Source organism: Centruroides sculpturatus, unplaced genomic scaffold (assembly GCF_000671375.1).
Source record: "Centruroides sculpturatus isolate CEXI.00-Female unplaced genomic scaffold, Cexi_2.0 scaffold95, whole genome shotgun sequence".
NCBI classification, from domain to species: Eukaryota; Metazoa; Arthropoda; class Arachnida; order Scorpiones; family Buthidae; genus Centruroides; species Centruroides sculpturatus.
In genome coordinates, this window is record NW_019384621.1 from 1,112,666 (window position 1) to 1,129,882 (window position 17,217).

The 17,217-nt window shown below is 27.0% G+C and overlaps 1 protein-coding gene across 1 annotated transcript in view; it reads left to right on the plus strand.

The window, feature by feature from the left end:
- Positions 1-15,755, plus strand: part of LOC111625477 (Niemann-Pick C1 protein-like) — a 54,526-nt gene extending 38,771 nt beyond the window's left edge. Inside the window, exons 9-12 of the mRNA XM_023368630.1 lie at positions 2,847-2,974; positions 4,198-4,338; positions 11,007-11,096; positions 15,561-15,755. Coding sequence (XP_023224398.1) covers positions 2,847-2,974; positions 4,198-4,338; positions 11,007-11,096; positions 15,561-15,755 — 554 coding nt within the window. The remainder of the gene's footprint in view (positions 1-2,846; positions 2,975-4,197; positions 4,339-11,006; positions 11,097-15,560) is intronic.
- Positions 15,756-17,217: the final 1,462 nt, after the last annotated feature.

The window sequence follows — 17,217 nt, forward strand, 5'->3', positions numbered from 1 at the left end:
AAATTTATATATATATATATAAAGAATATTAGTACAGGTAACACTTGGTTTATGCCGGCTCAACTTTCATTGATTCACAATAACACCACTGCACAATTTGCCATTTCGCAGTATAATTCCCCGATTTTCCCTATGCTAGACTGATTTTCATTTCAGTGTTGATGTATTACTGAGCTGCGACATTGTATATTCATTAAAACAAAGATTTTTATTGAATATATTTATTTATTTATTTATGTTTTGTTTAATATTATTGGGTATGTATACATTTACATTAAATTAATATTAAAATACTAAATGTTTAGGTACCCACGAGTCAAGTTATTAAACTTAATAGTCCAANATTATAAAATTTAATAGATTTATTTGATAATTTTATAAAATGATTTTAAATTTTAATAAAAAATATTCTGTTTAAAATTTTATATTTAAAAATAAAAACAAATATTTTACATTATGTAACATAGTAAAATTTTTTGGGAGTGTTTTGAATAAATATTTTTAGAAAAATATTTAAAAAATTAAACATTTTTTGAGAATAAAAAGTAATTTTTTTTTATTTGAATATCTTTTGTTGATCTATCGATTACCCTTCTATAGAAATTTTTTCCATTTTTTAACAATGGCCATATTTCAAAATTCAAACTAAATAGAAATATATAAAATTTAAAAACTTTAAGTTTTAGATTTTGTGCCAAGATTCCTTTATTAAAACGTTATATTTACGCTTTGAAATTCTGTTATATAAATTTATAAACAAATGTTTATACTTTAAAATGTGTTAAAAGATTTTTACATTTAAAGTAAAATTTAAGTTTTTACTAAAATGTTCTAAAAGATGCACTTATCTCATATGGAATAGTAATGCTTTAAAATATTATAATTTAATAAAATATTTATAATTTTTTTAAAATTAAATAATATAAATAAGCTTTAAAATACGTATAAAATTAATAAACATTATAAAGCTTGTTAATAATAATCTACAAGAAATTTTTTACGTTTTGGAGAGAATATTTTTTTAATTAGTCACAATTACATCAATCTCACTCTCGAATAAAAAAGTTGTACAGACAGACGAACAAACAGAATGAGAAGCATTTTAAATTCTCTAACTCGAGAATGTTTCTGACAAATCTTACAGATAGACAAATTAACGGTACAAAAATTATTAAATTTCATCAAAAGCCCGAATGAATTCGGTTAATTTTTTAGTTTGTGGTAAGCCTGTTCTCGAATTCATACATCTCTTTCCATGCTTCAACTATCTTGCATTAATTTGTAAAGTAATTAAATTTTACATTTAAATTTTTACTTATAAAAACAAAATGGCTAAATTTGGTTTTATTTAATTTTAGAAGTCGCAAAAGTAGTTGAAATTACACTAAAAGTTAGTAAACATAGGCAGTCTACTTCAAATTGTGAAATGAACATATCCAGAAGAAAATCTAACAGCGGTGAATTTAAAATTCCCTTAACAGTGATTGGTTAAAAAAAATAAAACTGGTGGAAATATGTCTACTGTCAAATAAATCATCTTGAATAAATGACTTTTATTTAAAAATATTTATACTACAATCGAACTTCCAATGACTGCCATATCCAACAACGCCCGTTGTTTAGAAGTTTCAGTGTATTTATATTAGTTTTTATAAAATTATTTTACAATTTTCAGCCAATAAGCATAATTTACTGTATATTTAATAGTGAAAGTTAATAGAAGTAATTAAAATAAAAATAATTATTGGAAATAGGTGGTACGTTGATAAAGTGAGCTACACAAAACGTTGTAATGATATGATTTTAAACCAATCAGCATTGTTTTTTAATGTAAAAATGGATGTAACCTTGCCTATAAAACTAAAGATATATTAATTTTTATTATTTGAGTTGAGCACCTTTAAATATGGATTTGTGGATGTCATTTATATTACACGAATGTTAGTTAATGCAATTTTTATTAATTAATTTGATTTAAATTCATTTGTGATGTGTACCGAAGAATGTAACTAGTATCTTCCTGCATGTGCATTGAAATCTAATTTGAATAACAGCAGCATCAATGGTTCATGTTGTGATGTCTAATGATTCAAGGCAGTCTTGACGCCACTAACTTCCAAATCCGGTAGTCCCGTCATTGATTGAATTGATTGGGTCGTTAACTTTAACACAGGACGTATATGGAATCTGTATTTCTCTAATCTGTCAATGGCTTTTGCTGAGTAGGTTGTTCAGCAACCAGAATAAATATGGTGTTCAAAATTTTGTTTGCAAACAGAATTATTTGAAAAGTGAGGTGTTCAAATCTCAAGGTTTGACTGTAAAATTATATTAGAATACCTTTATTGTAACTACTGAGTTACAATAATTGTATTCAATAAATAAATTAGTTATCAGTATAGGTGAATCCCAGAGTGGATTCACCTATACTAAATACTGAAATATAATGTTAAGCACAGTAAATAAATGAAAACTATAATTAGTGGAAATTTTTTTATTGACTGATATTAGCATACTTAGTAGAGACAAGATCAATTGTACACGACAGCAGTCACGCTTGAACTGGTATTGTGGTATGTGTACACCGCGGAAACAAAAAAAAGCAGTTGCACAATGAACTGCAGCCTGCCAAATTCAAATGTAGTCAGTTTTCTCAATTCCAGTTTTCATAATTTCTGGAAACCAAATATTTGGTCTGGTACTGTATATAATACTTTTGAATTTAATTTAATTTACTCATTTTTATGTTTTTTGAGATTTGTGAAGTAAATTAGTATTTAATTAGTTTTTAGTATCAGAAAAGTTATTTTAAAAAACTGATTTCAATAAACTTTTTTTTAAATTAGGTGCTGTTACAGATATGCCTGCTGTGAAATTATTTGCCTTATATGCTGGTGTTGCATTATTAATAAATTTCTTTCTTCAGATGACTTGTTTTCTTGGATTATTTACATTAGATTCATATCGACAGGAGGTAAGATACAGAAACTTTCATTTCATTGTTAATTGGATTTAATTTTGTTATTAGAAACTAATAATCATTACAGTTTTTATGTTTCTGTTGAAATCCATTGAATCTAATATACACTGTACAATAAAGTATTAATTTTTGTTAACTATCCAATTTTGCATAGTGGATAAATTAAAAGATTAAGGGCTGGATTTGTGAACATCTTGAATACAACATAGCATCCCTCTGATATTGTGAAGTTACCAGAAACAAACAATATTTTATATTATATTCATAGAACATATTGTAGCATTTAAAATAAAACAAAAAACTTGTAATGAGTGTTTCTTACAATATTACCATGACTGCTTCTGTTGTTAATAGAGCAATTGGAAAGCATTTTGTAGTGACATACATTGTGTTTTCATATTTCTCATGTGTTTTCAATGCCAGAGCAATTTAGCAATTTTACTTTCTATCATCTTTCTTCTTCCTACATAATCTATGAAGAATTTTAATTCTAACAAATTAAAACTCTTAAAAGCTAAATATAAAAGAAAACTGTAATTAATCTAGGTGTAGAACAAAAACTGTCCATAAGTGATTTTAATAGTTATATTAATAGAAATATTGAAGTTTGGAAACAATTGACAAACTTTTTTAACTAAAAAAAAAAAAAACACTAAGAGAATGTTAAATTATAACAAACAATTATTTATTGTGACATTATCACAATGCCAGACTGCAATTTTTAACCGTATTTTTAATTTATTTCATTTAAAATATGTTTTCCCTTATTTGATGTGCTGAAAGCATGCATCAGCCATTGAAACAGTTGAAGATATCAGTTGTTCTGCCCTTGAAGATCTGTTTCTTGCTTTCTTCCACAATTGTAAAACACCACTTTTGGATAAATTTTTCTTAAGTTAGGATATAAAAAGTCTTGTGTAATTTTTGACTTTTTCTATGATAATATAACTCATTAAATTTTTGTAAAGGCATTCGAATTCAGTTACACCTGAAAATGGCTTATTGTTTTAGACTGAAAATGTTTGTGTTTTGTTTAATAAACATTTCTCAGCAACAGAAGGTATATTGATAGTTTATTAACTAATTAAATAACATCAAAAAATTTTTTTAAAGAAAAACAAATTAAGAATTTGCTATCTTTCAGTTATGAATTTGCTTAGTTTGTATATTTAACAATTTTCAGTTTACAATTAAAGTTTGTTTTTATATTTTTGTAGAATAATAGGTATGATGTCTGTTGGTGTATACAGTCTTCAAAAAAAGAGAAAAATTTGCTTATATCTAAAGGCTTACTATACAAATGTTTCAAGAACTTCTATGCACCTTTATTAATGAGGACAGAAGTAAAAGTACTTGTAGTAAGTATTAAAAAATATTTATAAGCAATTTTTTTAAAATTTAATCAAATAAATCGGATTTAGTTAGAAAAATCTTAAAGAAAAAGGAAATATAAAGATTTTGTGAATAATTCAGGGAGGGAAATGAAATTTAATTGTTCTTCGTTGCTCGTTCAGTGTATATGACATATTGAAATTATATTCTTAAATATCAATATAAAGTAGAAGAATTAATTGTTAACAGAGTTGATAATGTAAACATTATTTAAGAATGTACTGTACAACTTAAAACTTTAATTGGCTATGATAAACTGTAATTTAATCCCTTTTGTAGCTGTACCAGCATTAACCACAAAACATAACCATTTACTATACAGTATACAGTATTATACAGTAAATAATAATAATGTTTTTTATCTTCTTAATCGACCTCCTTTAGGAGGTATTTGAATTTTAGTTTAAAAATTGTCAAGGTTTTTTTAAATTGTAAAATTCAAGTATCTCCTGAAGAAAGTAAAGTGATAGAGAAGACTGAAAATGTTAGAATAATAACTATTTACTATCCAGTAAATATTTGTTTTGTGGTCAACTATAAATTAATAATAAAATAATAATCCAATGTGATTAAAATGGAGTTTGGCCCTGACAAATGGAGAACACATCACATAGAAAAAGAATTCTGAAGATGATTCTGTACTTGGAAATGCCTTTGAATCCATGGATAAGGGTAAAGTGTTCTTTGAGTCAAATATTTACTCAGAGAACACACATAAACATAAACTCAGAAAACATGTACAAATCAAACAAAGATTAACAAAAGAATACAAAAGCAAATTAAACTTTAATACTAACAACATAGCTGAATTCAAAACACACATTATTCCAGTACTGACATATTGATTTGGAGTTATACACTGGGGGGACACAGAACTAGAACAATCCAAAGAAAAAAACACAAATAACATTAACAAAACAAATACCACTGTAAGTTATCCATAAAAAGGTTCCTTTTTCCATGTAAAGTGAGAGAGAAGAGAGCCTTGCAGATGCTTTAAATCTTTTACTACAAACAAATACAGACACTGAGAATTTTTCTACAGAAAACAAGCTGTAACTCTTAGAGAAAAAAAAAAAAAACAGTATATTATCAAACTTATACAGCACTGACTTAAAAGTTGCAAATTTAGTGACTTTTATTATTTTTACTTGTGAAATGGTAAATATTGAAAAAGTTACCGGTTTACTGGTAAATTAACAGTAATTTTTAAATTTTGACTCCAAATGCAAAAATTAATACACTAGTGATTATTTAGTTGCTGACTCACTGAGTCAGTTTGAAGTAACAGTTTCATTTCCTGAAAAATAGAGCATGATGTAATTTTTTAGTTAATATGATTAAAAAGTGGCCAATATGTGCATTCACATTTAAATGTTCCATTTTGTTATCTAAAAAGTTGCTAAATTAAAATGTAAGTGTGCTTTAGACATTGTATAAAATTATAAAGTAATAATTTAAATTATAAAAGTGATGTAAACTACTACTTGTGCAAATTTTTTAATTTAAACCATATCTGTCTTTCATATATAGTTATATTTTTATATATTAAAATTTATACAAAAAATGTTTGGCTTTAAAAACATTATTGCATATCTATCTATCTATCTATTTTTACTAAATTTACTGGTAAAAATGTCAAATTATCAGTATATTTACTGATGCATTTTTAACTGATTAGCAGTAAACCAGTTTACCAGTAATGCAATTTGTAGACCTGGTTATAACAGTATACAATAGACATAAACACCATAAAACCCTAGACCAGATTTAGTCCAGATGTAGGAGGAGTTTGTGGTAGACTTCTTAATGATCTTAACTAGGATTACATTAACAAAACTGTGTCAAATGTTGGCTAATTTATGAATGTTTGTCTGAAGAGGCACAGATGGGTTCATGATTTCCATGCAAGACCAGGTTAGAGATAGTACAGGAAGCATATTTTAAAAGACATGACAGTTATATAGTTTTGTTCATGACACGGCTTTTCCTATGATATATCATAACAAGTTGTAACCTGATATGATGTTATTTACAGGAATCAGACAACTTACGTTGACATAATAAATAGCAAATACAATAAATCAAAAGTGTGATGGCTGAATGACTGAGTTGTTAAAATGGCAGCTTACCATTTTAACAACGCAGTCATTCAGCCATCACACTTTTGATTTATTGCTGTAGAAGATCTTGCATTGCTTCAGGATAAGTGGAAATCCCCAAGAATTTTTCATAGGTGGTCCATCTGGATATATTTGACCCTGTAATGGGGCAGCTGGGTGGGCCTGGCCAAATCCATAATGGGTTTTTTTTAGCAATAAAAAAGATCATCTTAGTGACTTCAGAGTAGAGAGTTAAAAAAAAAAAAAAAGTCAAATGTTTGTGCACAAACACACACTATTACATACACAGGAATCATACTACAAATACATACCTCAGACAGTCATAGAAAACAACACACACAATATGTTGTTTTCTATGACTGTCTACTGTTTTTCTACTGTGACCAAGCTATAATCACAGACAAAATAGTTTCTCACAACAGACCAGACATTACATTGGTGATGAACAAAAGAAAATTACATACAAAGTAAATTAGTAAATAATCAGAATTTATGCATTAAAAAAGTCTGCGGAGAATGGGTAAGGTATATATATTTGTAATTTTTTTTTATTTCACAGATATCATACCATATGCATTGTATGAACTCTAGAAACATTAGGCTTCACAAGCATAGCACTATGCACTGATATAAACAAAATAAGGGACAATTTATCAGAAACTTAGTAATAATAAATGAGTATGAAGATTATTGTAACTAAGTAGTAAAAATTTTGAGTAGTTAATTACTTACATTTTTAAACAAATTATTAAAACTAATTTTAAAATTCTATTGAAAATTTATAGAAAAAGGTTATCACTATTAACTAACATTTTCAACTTGTATCTAATAGCTGAAGAGAGATTTTCTAAAATGAGGTGTTTTTTAATATGCAAAAAGAAATGAATTTAGAATTAAGCCTTCTGAAATTTCTGAAGCTATCATGAAATTTCATGATTATATCAAAATTTGGAAATTTCATTTTAAAGATTGTTAATGAGTTTAATTAATTAATCAAAAAAATGAATATCATTTATAAATATAGTGAATTAAGTTAAAGAATCAAGTGTTTGGCTGAAATGAATAATTAATATAGTCAATGACAGAATATTTTATTCTAAATTTTTAATATATTGAATTTTAGTGAAGTTAGTAATAATTTGATGGTGTTGAATACAACAATGTTAATAAGGAAAAGGATTACTGTTGGGTGTAAAATATTAATTAAATATGTCAAGATATTTGAATTTTGTATAATTAACTAGTAAAATAGTTTAATTAATTTCTAATTAATTAAAAGGTAAACAGAAAATAAAGAGATAACCATTGTATAGAAGTTAGAAATTCAGCAAGGATTAGACTTAAAAATAATAATAATAATAATAATAGAAGAATGACCGAGTTAACATAAAATTGACAAAAATACCATCTGAGCTTGAGTTAGACTTTTTTGAAATTTGTTTCATAATGTCCATTGGAAAAAGTATTGTTGAAAAATTCACTTCAAGTGCATTAGAGATAAAGAAGAAAAATGCATTTGATATAAAACTTTTCCATAAACTGCAGTTATGTATGTACAATGTTTATTAAGCTAAGAATGATTTAAAACTGTAGCATTTTGAGGAAAAATTTAAGTATAAATTTTCAAAACCTTTTGGCTCATATAAAATGAAATTATTGTAACTGCTGTTTAAAGACTACTTCCATAATTTTCAGAATTTGTTTCATAATAAGTTGGGTACTAATCTATAGTTTTGGTTCAAGTAAATGCTTTTAAGGGTATATTTAAAGGCTTATTTATGAGCTAGATTGCTCAAAAAGAGGCTTACTGTGAATGATAAATTTTTTCTTATGAAATGTGTCTAAATTTAGAATCCATATTTTATCAGATTCAGATATTTTTTTGTAGGATTCAGATGTTTGCTGATATTATTAACTTGATAATGTGCTATTTAAGATTAATTTACAAGTATTTCACAATTACTAGCTGATAAATATCTGTATGTAAGAATCTACTAGTAATAGACATTTCTAGAAAAAATATTTAAAAAACAGAACAAATAATATTACTTTAGTTTGTATTTTTTTTTAATTAAATGTACAAGGAGCAGCACCCTATAAATAATGCAATGCAATTTTTCTTTGTCAAATTTAGCTGAAAAAAATTTTTTATGCATTATTCAAGTTTTTCATGTTCATATTGTTTTAACATTTACCATTATGTGGCAATGATGCAATTGAAAAGTTTCAAAATATTGCTGGAGTGAAATGTTACAGTCAACTGTTGAACACACTACATCATCATCAAATTTTACACCTAAATGAGGAACAAACACATTGAACAACATTCTCTACATCACTAAGCAATCTGTACAGTATGTAATTGTTTCCATATGAATGTTTTTTCATTATTTGTTATTTTTGCAATGCCATTTACTCCATAGCAGACAGTTTTGGAACTTAAATTTTTTTTGCAAAAATCCTCTTGCAAAAAAAAATTTGAATAGCATGTACACAAATTTCAGTATCAATTGGCTTGTTGGTTGAAATTACAATGGCTTCTGAATAGGACAACTTTAATTATACTAAGAAAAATGATTTTGCCCCTGTTAAGTTAATGACTGTTTCTAATGTATTTTAGGATTATGTTGCCCACGAAAAACTTTCTAACGGATTTTTATATTATTTGAAAAATAGCACAGTTATTGATCAATAATCTGTACCAATTTTAAATAAATAAAATTGACTAAGATTTCCAAGCCCCTGCATTTCTTAAGGGATTGGAGTTTTCCCAAATTTTACAACAGCAAAATCTTTAGAATCTTTATAGGACCTGAAATAAGAACTCCTTAAAGACTTAAAAACCTGTCAAATTAGCTGCTTGGCATTCATTTAAAGCAGTCAATGGTGAGTCTATTTCTCAGAAATCTACAAGAACTATGATTTTTTAATGTCAAAGCTACTGAGGTATTACAAAGAAATGGCTTGCCACATGCCTTTAAAGATTCATTTTCTCCATCCTCATCTCAACAAATATGTCAAAATGAAAACTTGGGTGACATGAGCAACGAACTGGACAGTTCTCCATCAGGATATTTCTAAAATTGAATAATTACCAGGGATGATGGGACCTCCCATACTGGGAAATTATTGCTGGACCTTCAAATGAGAAAGCAACAGTGAATATAAAAGACATTGAAAGGAAAGCATTTAAGATGTCTGTTTTATGCACAGTATATTAAGTGTATGTATTTTCTTACTTGCTGAAATATACCTGTACCAACTAAACCTTGTGTGACAGAGCATTTTTTAAGCTCATTTTGGCATTCAGCATACCTGTTTTTTACAAGGCAGAAGATAATTTAACTCTGGTGACAAGAGAAGTTTTAATTTGTTCCTTAGTATTATGATCACCTGGTATTCTTTTTGAACCTTTTGCAATTACTCCTTACATTTTTAATTTAATGGCAGATTTTAATGAACTAATCTAAAAATTAAAACAAAGTGCAAAAAATTATAAATTTATAATTTAGACTGTACCATTTTATTTTTGAATTTTAATAGTTTTAATTATGTAACAAAAAAATTAATTTCAGATTAAATTTTTTCAGTTTCTTGAATTTTAATTAAATACTAAGTAATTTAGCATTAGAGATAGGCATTAGGTATCATCTCTTATTAAATTTAATAAATTTATAAGTTTTTAACAGATTACTGTATTTATTAATGAACAAAAAATTTTAAAAAGTTGCTTTTTTCTCCCCTTTTGAAGACATAGTTTTACGATTGAAGATTGAGAAGATAAATTATTTTTACATAATTAAGTGTTAAGTAATGACGATTAAGCAAATCTAAAAAGATTTTTCTAATTAATAATCAGTTAAAAATCTTGGTTTTCAAAACTGATCTTTCAAAAATTCAAAACAATAATTCCTTAAAGAATATTTTAATTAGAAACAGTTAAATAGTTGTTTAAAGTGTAGAAAATTTTTCTGCTTATTTAAAAATTTTTTGTACAACATGAAAAATCAAATCTGTATCTGTGGTGGATACAGGAACTGGAGTACAAAAATGAGTACATAATGTTAACACTATTTTAAACAAAATTTTTTTAAATAACAAGAAGTTAAAAAAAATGTATTAAAAGTATAAGGTGAATATTGTTTAGTAGCTCTTTCCTTGCTCATCTATATACTTAATGATGATTACATTTTAATACAGCATAATGTCATCTTGAGACTATCATTTTAAATGTTTTTATGTGCAAAGCTCATCTGAACTGATTTAAGTAATGTAGCCAGAAATGTTTTAATGGTATATGCACTAAGAAGGCATTTTTGTGACTTTGTGATCTACTCATGATGACTGGTCATCATTTTAGCACTGTGAATGTAAGACACCATTAATTGTAAGATGCTTTTTTATTTTGGGAAAATTATTGATAAAATGATTATTTTGGGGTCAAGGAAATTGATACTTGTTTTATTCAGAGTGAAAAGTATATTAACATTTCCCCTGTTGTTTTTTTACAGTTGATATCATTTTTGGCTTGGCTATGTTCCTCACTTGCTGTGATTGATAAACTAGATATTGGATTTGATCAAGAACTTTCCATGCCAGAGGTAAATATTTATTAATATAAATGTTAAATTAAATGATGATCATTTGTAAATCAAAAAACAAAGTGCAAATAAATTTTGAAACAAATTAAAAAAAAATTGTTAAATTATAAAATACATTAAAAAATAATTCAATAATTAATTTAATGTATTTTGAGATTAATGAAATGAGTTTTGTTTGTTTAAATTTGTTTATTTACCACATTTTAAAATATAAAGTGACTAAGATATAGTAATATATTAAAGTAACTAAGATTTGTTTGTTCATCATTTGGAAGGTGAAGGAATACTCCTTAACATCTTTACATTATCCCAAAGAGTACTTGCATCTTCCACATTAGCAAAACTTGCTTATGTTAGTGTTTGTTTCTATTTGGATCACATTTTTTGTTTAATTCTCTGTGCAAAATTTCTGTATATTCAATATGTACCATATTCCACTCCTGTATCATCAATTTGTGTTGGAAGTATGTAAACTCATTTTTTGTTCCTCTAGTGTGTCTGTCATGTTTTATTACTGTGTACCAAATGGAATTACATTTGTAAATGATCTAGTATCATGTATTTTGCTGACTTTTTATTAGTGATGGGATGATATAAAAATTTCTCCTGATTCTGATTCTGCCGAAAACTCCAGTTTCCAATTCTTTTGAATACATTCTAAAGCTTATTTTAATTTATAAAAATTAATAATTTACATTACGAGCATGGTCCATTCATTAATTAATAAACATAAAACTTAAGAATGGAAAACAATTGGGAAATCCAAAATTAATCTTTTGAAAGAAATGTCAAAATTCTCCATTTTATACGTGGATTCATACGTGTGAATCCACGTATAAAATGGAGAATTTTGACATTTCTTTTATTGACTTTTATTTCTTTTATTTTATTTTGACATTTCTTTTATTGTGTAATACAAAATAAATTTGTAATCTCATTTTAGTTAAAGTTAATTTTGCAACACTACCCCAAAGAAATTCCAGCTAATTTCCTTTTACTCAAAGAACTATCCCATCACATCATGTAGGGTTGCCATCTTTGGAAATGGCTTTGTTGGCTGAAGTGATGACTGGGGAGGGAAAGGTAAATGAGAAGATGCACTTTTTTCATGCTTCTTGCAATAGGCATGTTTTGTAAATAATGTAACTCCATTATATTTAATTTTTAATGTGGTTTGGCAAATGATGCAATGAGCTGAACAAATATCATTATTATGAATTAACTAATTATTGAATTCATTTACTTGAACTACATATGTCTACACTGATTCATCTTGAAAAATCAATTTGTAAAACTCATTTGAAAATTTAATGTATTACAGCATCATCTGTGAATCATAACAAAAACTTTTATAATTATAATGAGAAAGTCATTTGATCATTATAAGTAAATATACTAAATATTAAAAAATAATTGAAAAATATTATATAAAATTAAAACAATTTTGTTTATATTTTGAACCATTTTGCTGACACTTAACTTAAATATTTTTGCTGACCACAGGCCTTGATTTCAAACTAGATAGCCTCATAATTCAATCAATGTTAACTCACTTATAATCAAAATTTTTAAAAGGCAGGTAAAGTTAAGAGACAAAAATTAATGAAATTACTAAAAAATTAAAATAAATTTAAATTTGATTATCTTTTGTGTGAAAAAATACTAAAACAATTTCTATGGTTATATCACAAAAGAAAAGAGAGTTGCAATTAATTAAAAAAATTTAATTAAGGATTAAAAAATGCAGGCAAAATTAAATAAAAATTACTAAAAATAAAATCAATTGAAAATTTAAAACAATGTTTTTAAAAACCACTTAAAATTTGTTTTGAAATTTTTAAAATTTTAAATTAAATTAATTTTTAAATATTATTTGTGTGTGAAAGTGACACAACATTTTGCTTTTAATATATACTGTATACAGAATACAGATTGCTGGTCATGCCAGCTGGATGGCAACCCTAATGTCATACTAAATCCCTAAAATGGGGACAGTTAGTACTGACCAAGTGCAATTTTTTCATTACTCTGACTACACAAAAAAGTCTGCTATGACAGATGGTGCCTCGTGTATGGCCATTTCATACTCTCTGCTTTGTCAGCATGAAAGTTTCCAATATCCAATAAACCGATACTTAATTCTTAATATCGTAATTTAAAACATTTTTAATATCTGACCGAAACAAATAATTTTCTTATAAAATATGGAAGAATCATTTTTAAGAATAGGATATTGTGACGAGATGTTCTCAGTATCAATACCAGGAAAATGTCTAATTTTTCCAATTCCTGATTCTGATTAACTGTCTCATCATTATTTTTTATATATCAAGTCCAATTGGCAGAAAATGTGAACTTTGAAAAAAATTTGATTTGTTTGTTGGAAAGATGTGGATGAGACTGTTAACTATTTTCATTTTGTAACCTAGGAATACTGCTATTCTCCTTATCCAGTTGAGTTCTTTATCTTTGATTGTTGTACAGTGGGAGCTTGCTCTCCTGATTTTTCTAAATGCTGCTAGTTTGTATCTCAGTAAACTAGCTGTTATATACAGGTAACTCCAGGTATTCTCGAGGGTTAGGTTTCTTGGAAATCTCTGAAATACCTAATTTGCAAATATCAAATAGGAAGGTTTATGAGGGGGGAAATAAAGTTAGGTTCCTACACATCAAACCTGGAACATGATGTCTTGGAAATGTTTAAACTTTTCAGAGGATTCAATAAGCAAACAACAACTAAAGATTTTTATTTATATGTTTAATTATTATTAGTCCTAAATTTTAAGATTGTTGTGTAGGGTTACAACAGTTTGGATAAACTGAATTAATGTTGTTTGATGGAACATTTTATTTATGTCTTTCAAGACTTCAGCATGCAAGAGCCAGATTGCTCCCAAAGTTCATTTAAACTTGAGACACTGCTGAGGAATAGTCTAATTCTTCCAACAACTTGCACAAGCATATCAATAGTGCTGCATATTTTTGAAAACTTAGAAGCTGTCATTAGGAACTTTAGTGTTTTTCCTGTTCATCATCATCCTCTTTGCTGTTAGGCAAATTTTCTGTAACTTTCATGTCCAGTTCTCATTTGAGAATTTTGTAGTTCTCTCGTACAGTATATTCACCAGTGTAAGCTCAACATCTGCCTGCATGTCCACAAATTTCTCAGACTCTGCTTTTCCATCTTTTATTATTGTAGTGGATTATTATTATTATTTTATAGAATTATGTAATTGTTGTATGTACTGTATTTACATAATTGTTGCATAAAGTTTATCATGAATGATTTTACAGTAGGCTAATTTAGTGACTTCAGTTTGGTAGTACAGTAGATGCTGTGCTTTGTGTGATTATATCAAAAAACATAAAAACTGGAGGTAATAGTACTTTTTACAAGTATTGTACTGTAATTGTAAAAGCAATTTATAGATATGCAAATATTTCAAATAGTTATGGTTGGTCACAACTTTTCAATCATGAATAAGCAAAAACACAAATATCAACAGTTACCTATATACAGGATAAGAGAGTGGTTTAATGTATAAGTTAGCATATATTTACTTATGCTTTAATGTTAAATGTCTAGAAAGTGGACTTACATGCAGCTTGTTTCTTCTACTTCAAGTTGTCTGCAGTAACTGTTAAAGTATTATGTCAGCAGTTTATTGGAAGATGGATTTGTTTGTATTGATGATTTTCATTGATGGAGAGGGAAGACGAGCCATTGACATAAGATTGCATGTCATTTTATTTTTTCTCTAGTCATCACAAATTTGTCTGAAAATAATTCCTTTGTATTTGCAAATGGTTTTTGACATATGGCCTGATGATGGATAGGGTACCTTGATTTTTGATGGGAGGATAAAAAAAAAGGGCAAATCTTTGCTGATATAGTACTTGAATAATTCCATGGGAATTGTTATTGATGGACTCTACAAATCTGTTAATGTTTATTGTTCCTCTAGATTTGTTAGTATGTCATCTCTATCTTTTTTACATTATAAACTCATTTATGAAGCTTGCTAAGATATTACTTTCCAATTTTTTCACTACTAATACACACAAGATTTTGGATACTGGTTTCTTCATGGAACCAGAATCAGGAATTTCTGCTTGAATAAACATCCTTCAAATGCAAAGAAAGAATGAAGAATGACATAAAAGTTCTGTCACTTCTATGATTTCATTTCAGCATTTGATTATCATGGATGTAGAGAAACAAAAATCTTTGAGATCATCCATGCACAGATCCAGTTTGAGAAGGGGTACTGTACTGTACATGCCTTTAAAATCAACAGTAGTAGGTAATTCATCTTTCATTAAACTTAAGTTTAAGATAAGATTATTAAATGAATATTGAATTTGTTGGAAAGATTGGAAGATTTTTCCACAAAGAATTCAGCCTTATACACATATATATTATAATTATTAAAAGTAGTAATAAAGTTTTTTGTAAATTTTTAGGATTCGTATATGCTCAGGTATTTTGAATATTTGAATCAGTTTTTGTCAGTTGGTCCTCCTGTATTTTTTGTAATTACTGGTGGATACAATTACTCAGACAAAGATGCTCAAAATAAAATATGTGCTAGCCAGGGATGTGATGATGATTCAATCATGGCCCAATTGAAGTGGATGGCAGACAGAAGTAATCGGTAAGTAATTTGTACCTATGTATATAAATCATACACAGGAATCATANCAGAAACCATGTATTTGCATCCAATTATTTGTTGGTGAAAGTTGTTAGTTTAATGAGTGATGTAATTAACAAATTTCCTCGCCAATGGTCATCTTAGTTGCTTGTTAAATTTGTATAGAATTTGCTTGATTAATAAACCCGCTGATTTTAATTCTGGTTCTAAGTGTAAGTTAGTTCAATATAGAAGATACTTCATAAAAAAGATCTTTACATTAACTCTGATATTTAAGCACACTCCAAACTTAGAAATTATATCTGAATAGTAACAGAAAATGCTATTCTAATCTACTAATCTGATTATATTTATTGGCTTAATTATGTGCAAATATAATTTTATCCAGATGATTCTCTTAAGAAAGGTAAAGCATCTTTTAACTTGCATTGGATTATCTTTTTTCTTTTTACAGAATTTATTATAAATAATATTCTAGTTATATATAATTGGAGTTAACATTAAAAATATTTTAAACAGAAAAAATGATTTTAAAATTAAGAATGTATACGAAAATTTAACATTTCAAACATTAAATTCAGAATTTAATGAAATCAAATCTCAACAGTTAAATTTAAAATCGAATAAAAACAATTTTTCTTTATAACTGGAAAAATTATAACAGTAAACAGAAAATTCAACTGGAAAATATTAAAAACATATTTTTTATATCTTTTCTGCATAAATTGTTTTATTTTCAAAAATCGATTTAATTTTTCACAAAATAAAAATGTTTTTAACAACAACATCTTTACAGAATGAATAATAATAGAAACAAACCTGAATAATATATACAAAATGTTTGGAAAATATTCTCAAAGCAATTTTAATATTTATATATTCTTTTATCTAAATTTTCAGAGAGTAAACCTTAATTTTCAAAATAAATTAGATAAGAGATTAGATTAGATTGTCAGATTATAGAACATCCAATGAAAACCAATCAACTCCCAACTGAATTTTCTCATAAGTAGACAAACAAGTAAAAATATTCCTGAATAAAGCTTTTGTCTCCCCTTCTCTGTCTGTCTCTCCCTCTCTAGCAACAGTAAGGAAGACAAGCTAGACCTGTGGATGATAATCGATGTCTCAATTTGGCAACTGAAATACTTTCTTTCGATCTAGAAGTGACTCGATTACAACGCAACAAGACTTGGTAATTACAAACCATCCTCATCTGTCGAATGTCGAAATAATAATTCCCAAGACTTCAGTGACTAGACTTAGAACTTCACTCATCTGGGAAGCGTCCTAGATATGTGGCAAATTACTGGTGCGCTCTTCCATACCAATAAGATGATTTAATCCTCAGCCAAATGTATTAATCCAATAATATTGGCTAAACTTCACATCTAATTAACTAACTTATTATCGCCTCCATCTTATCGAATTATTTATATTTAACTTCGCTTCGGTTGCTCTCTACT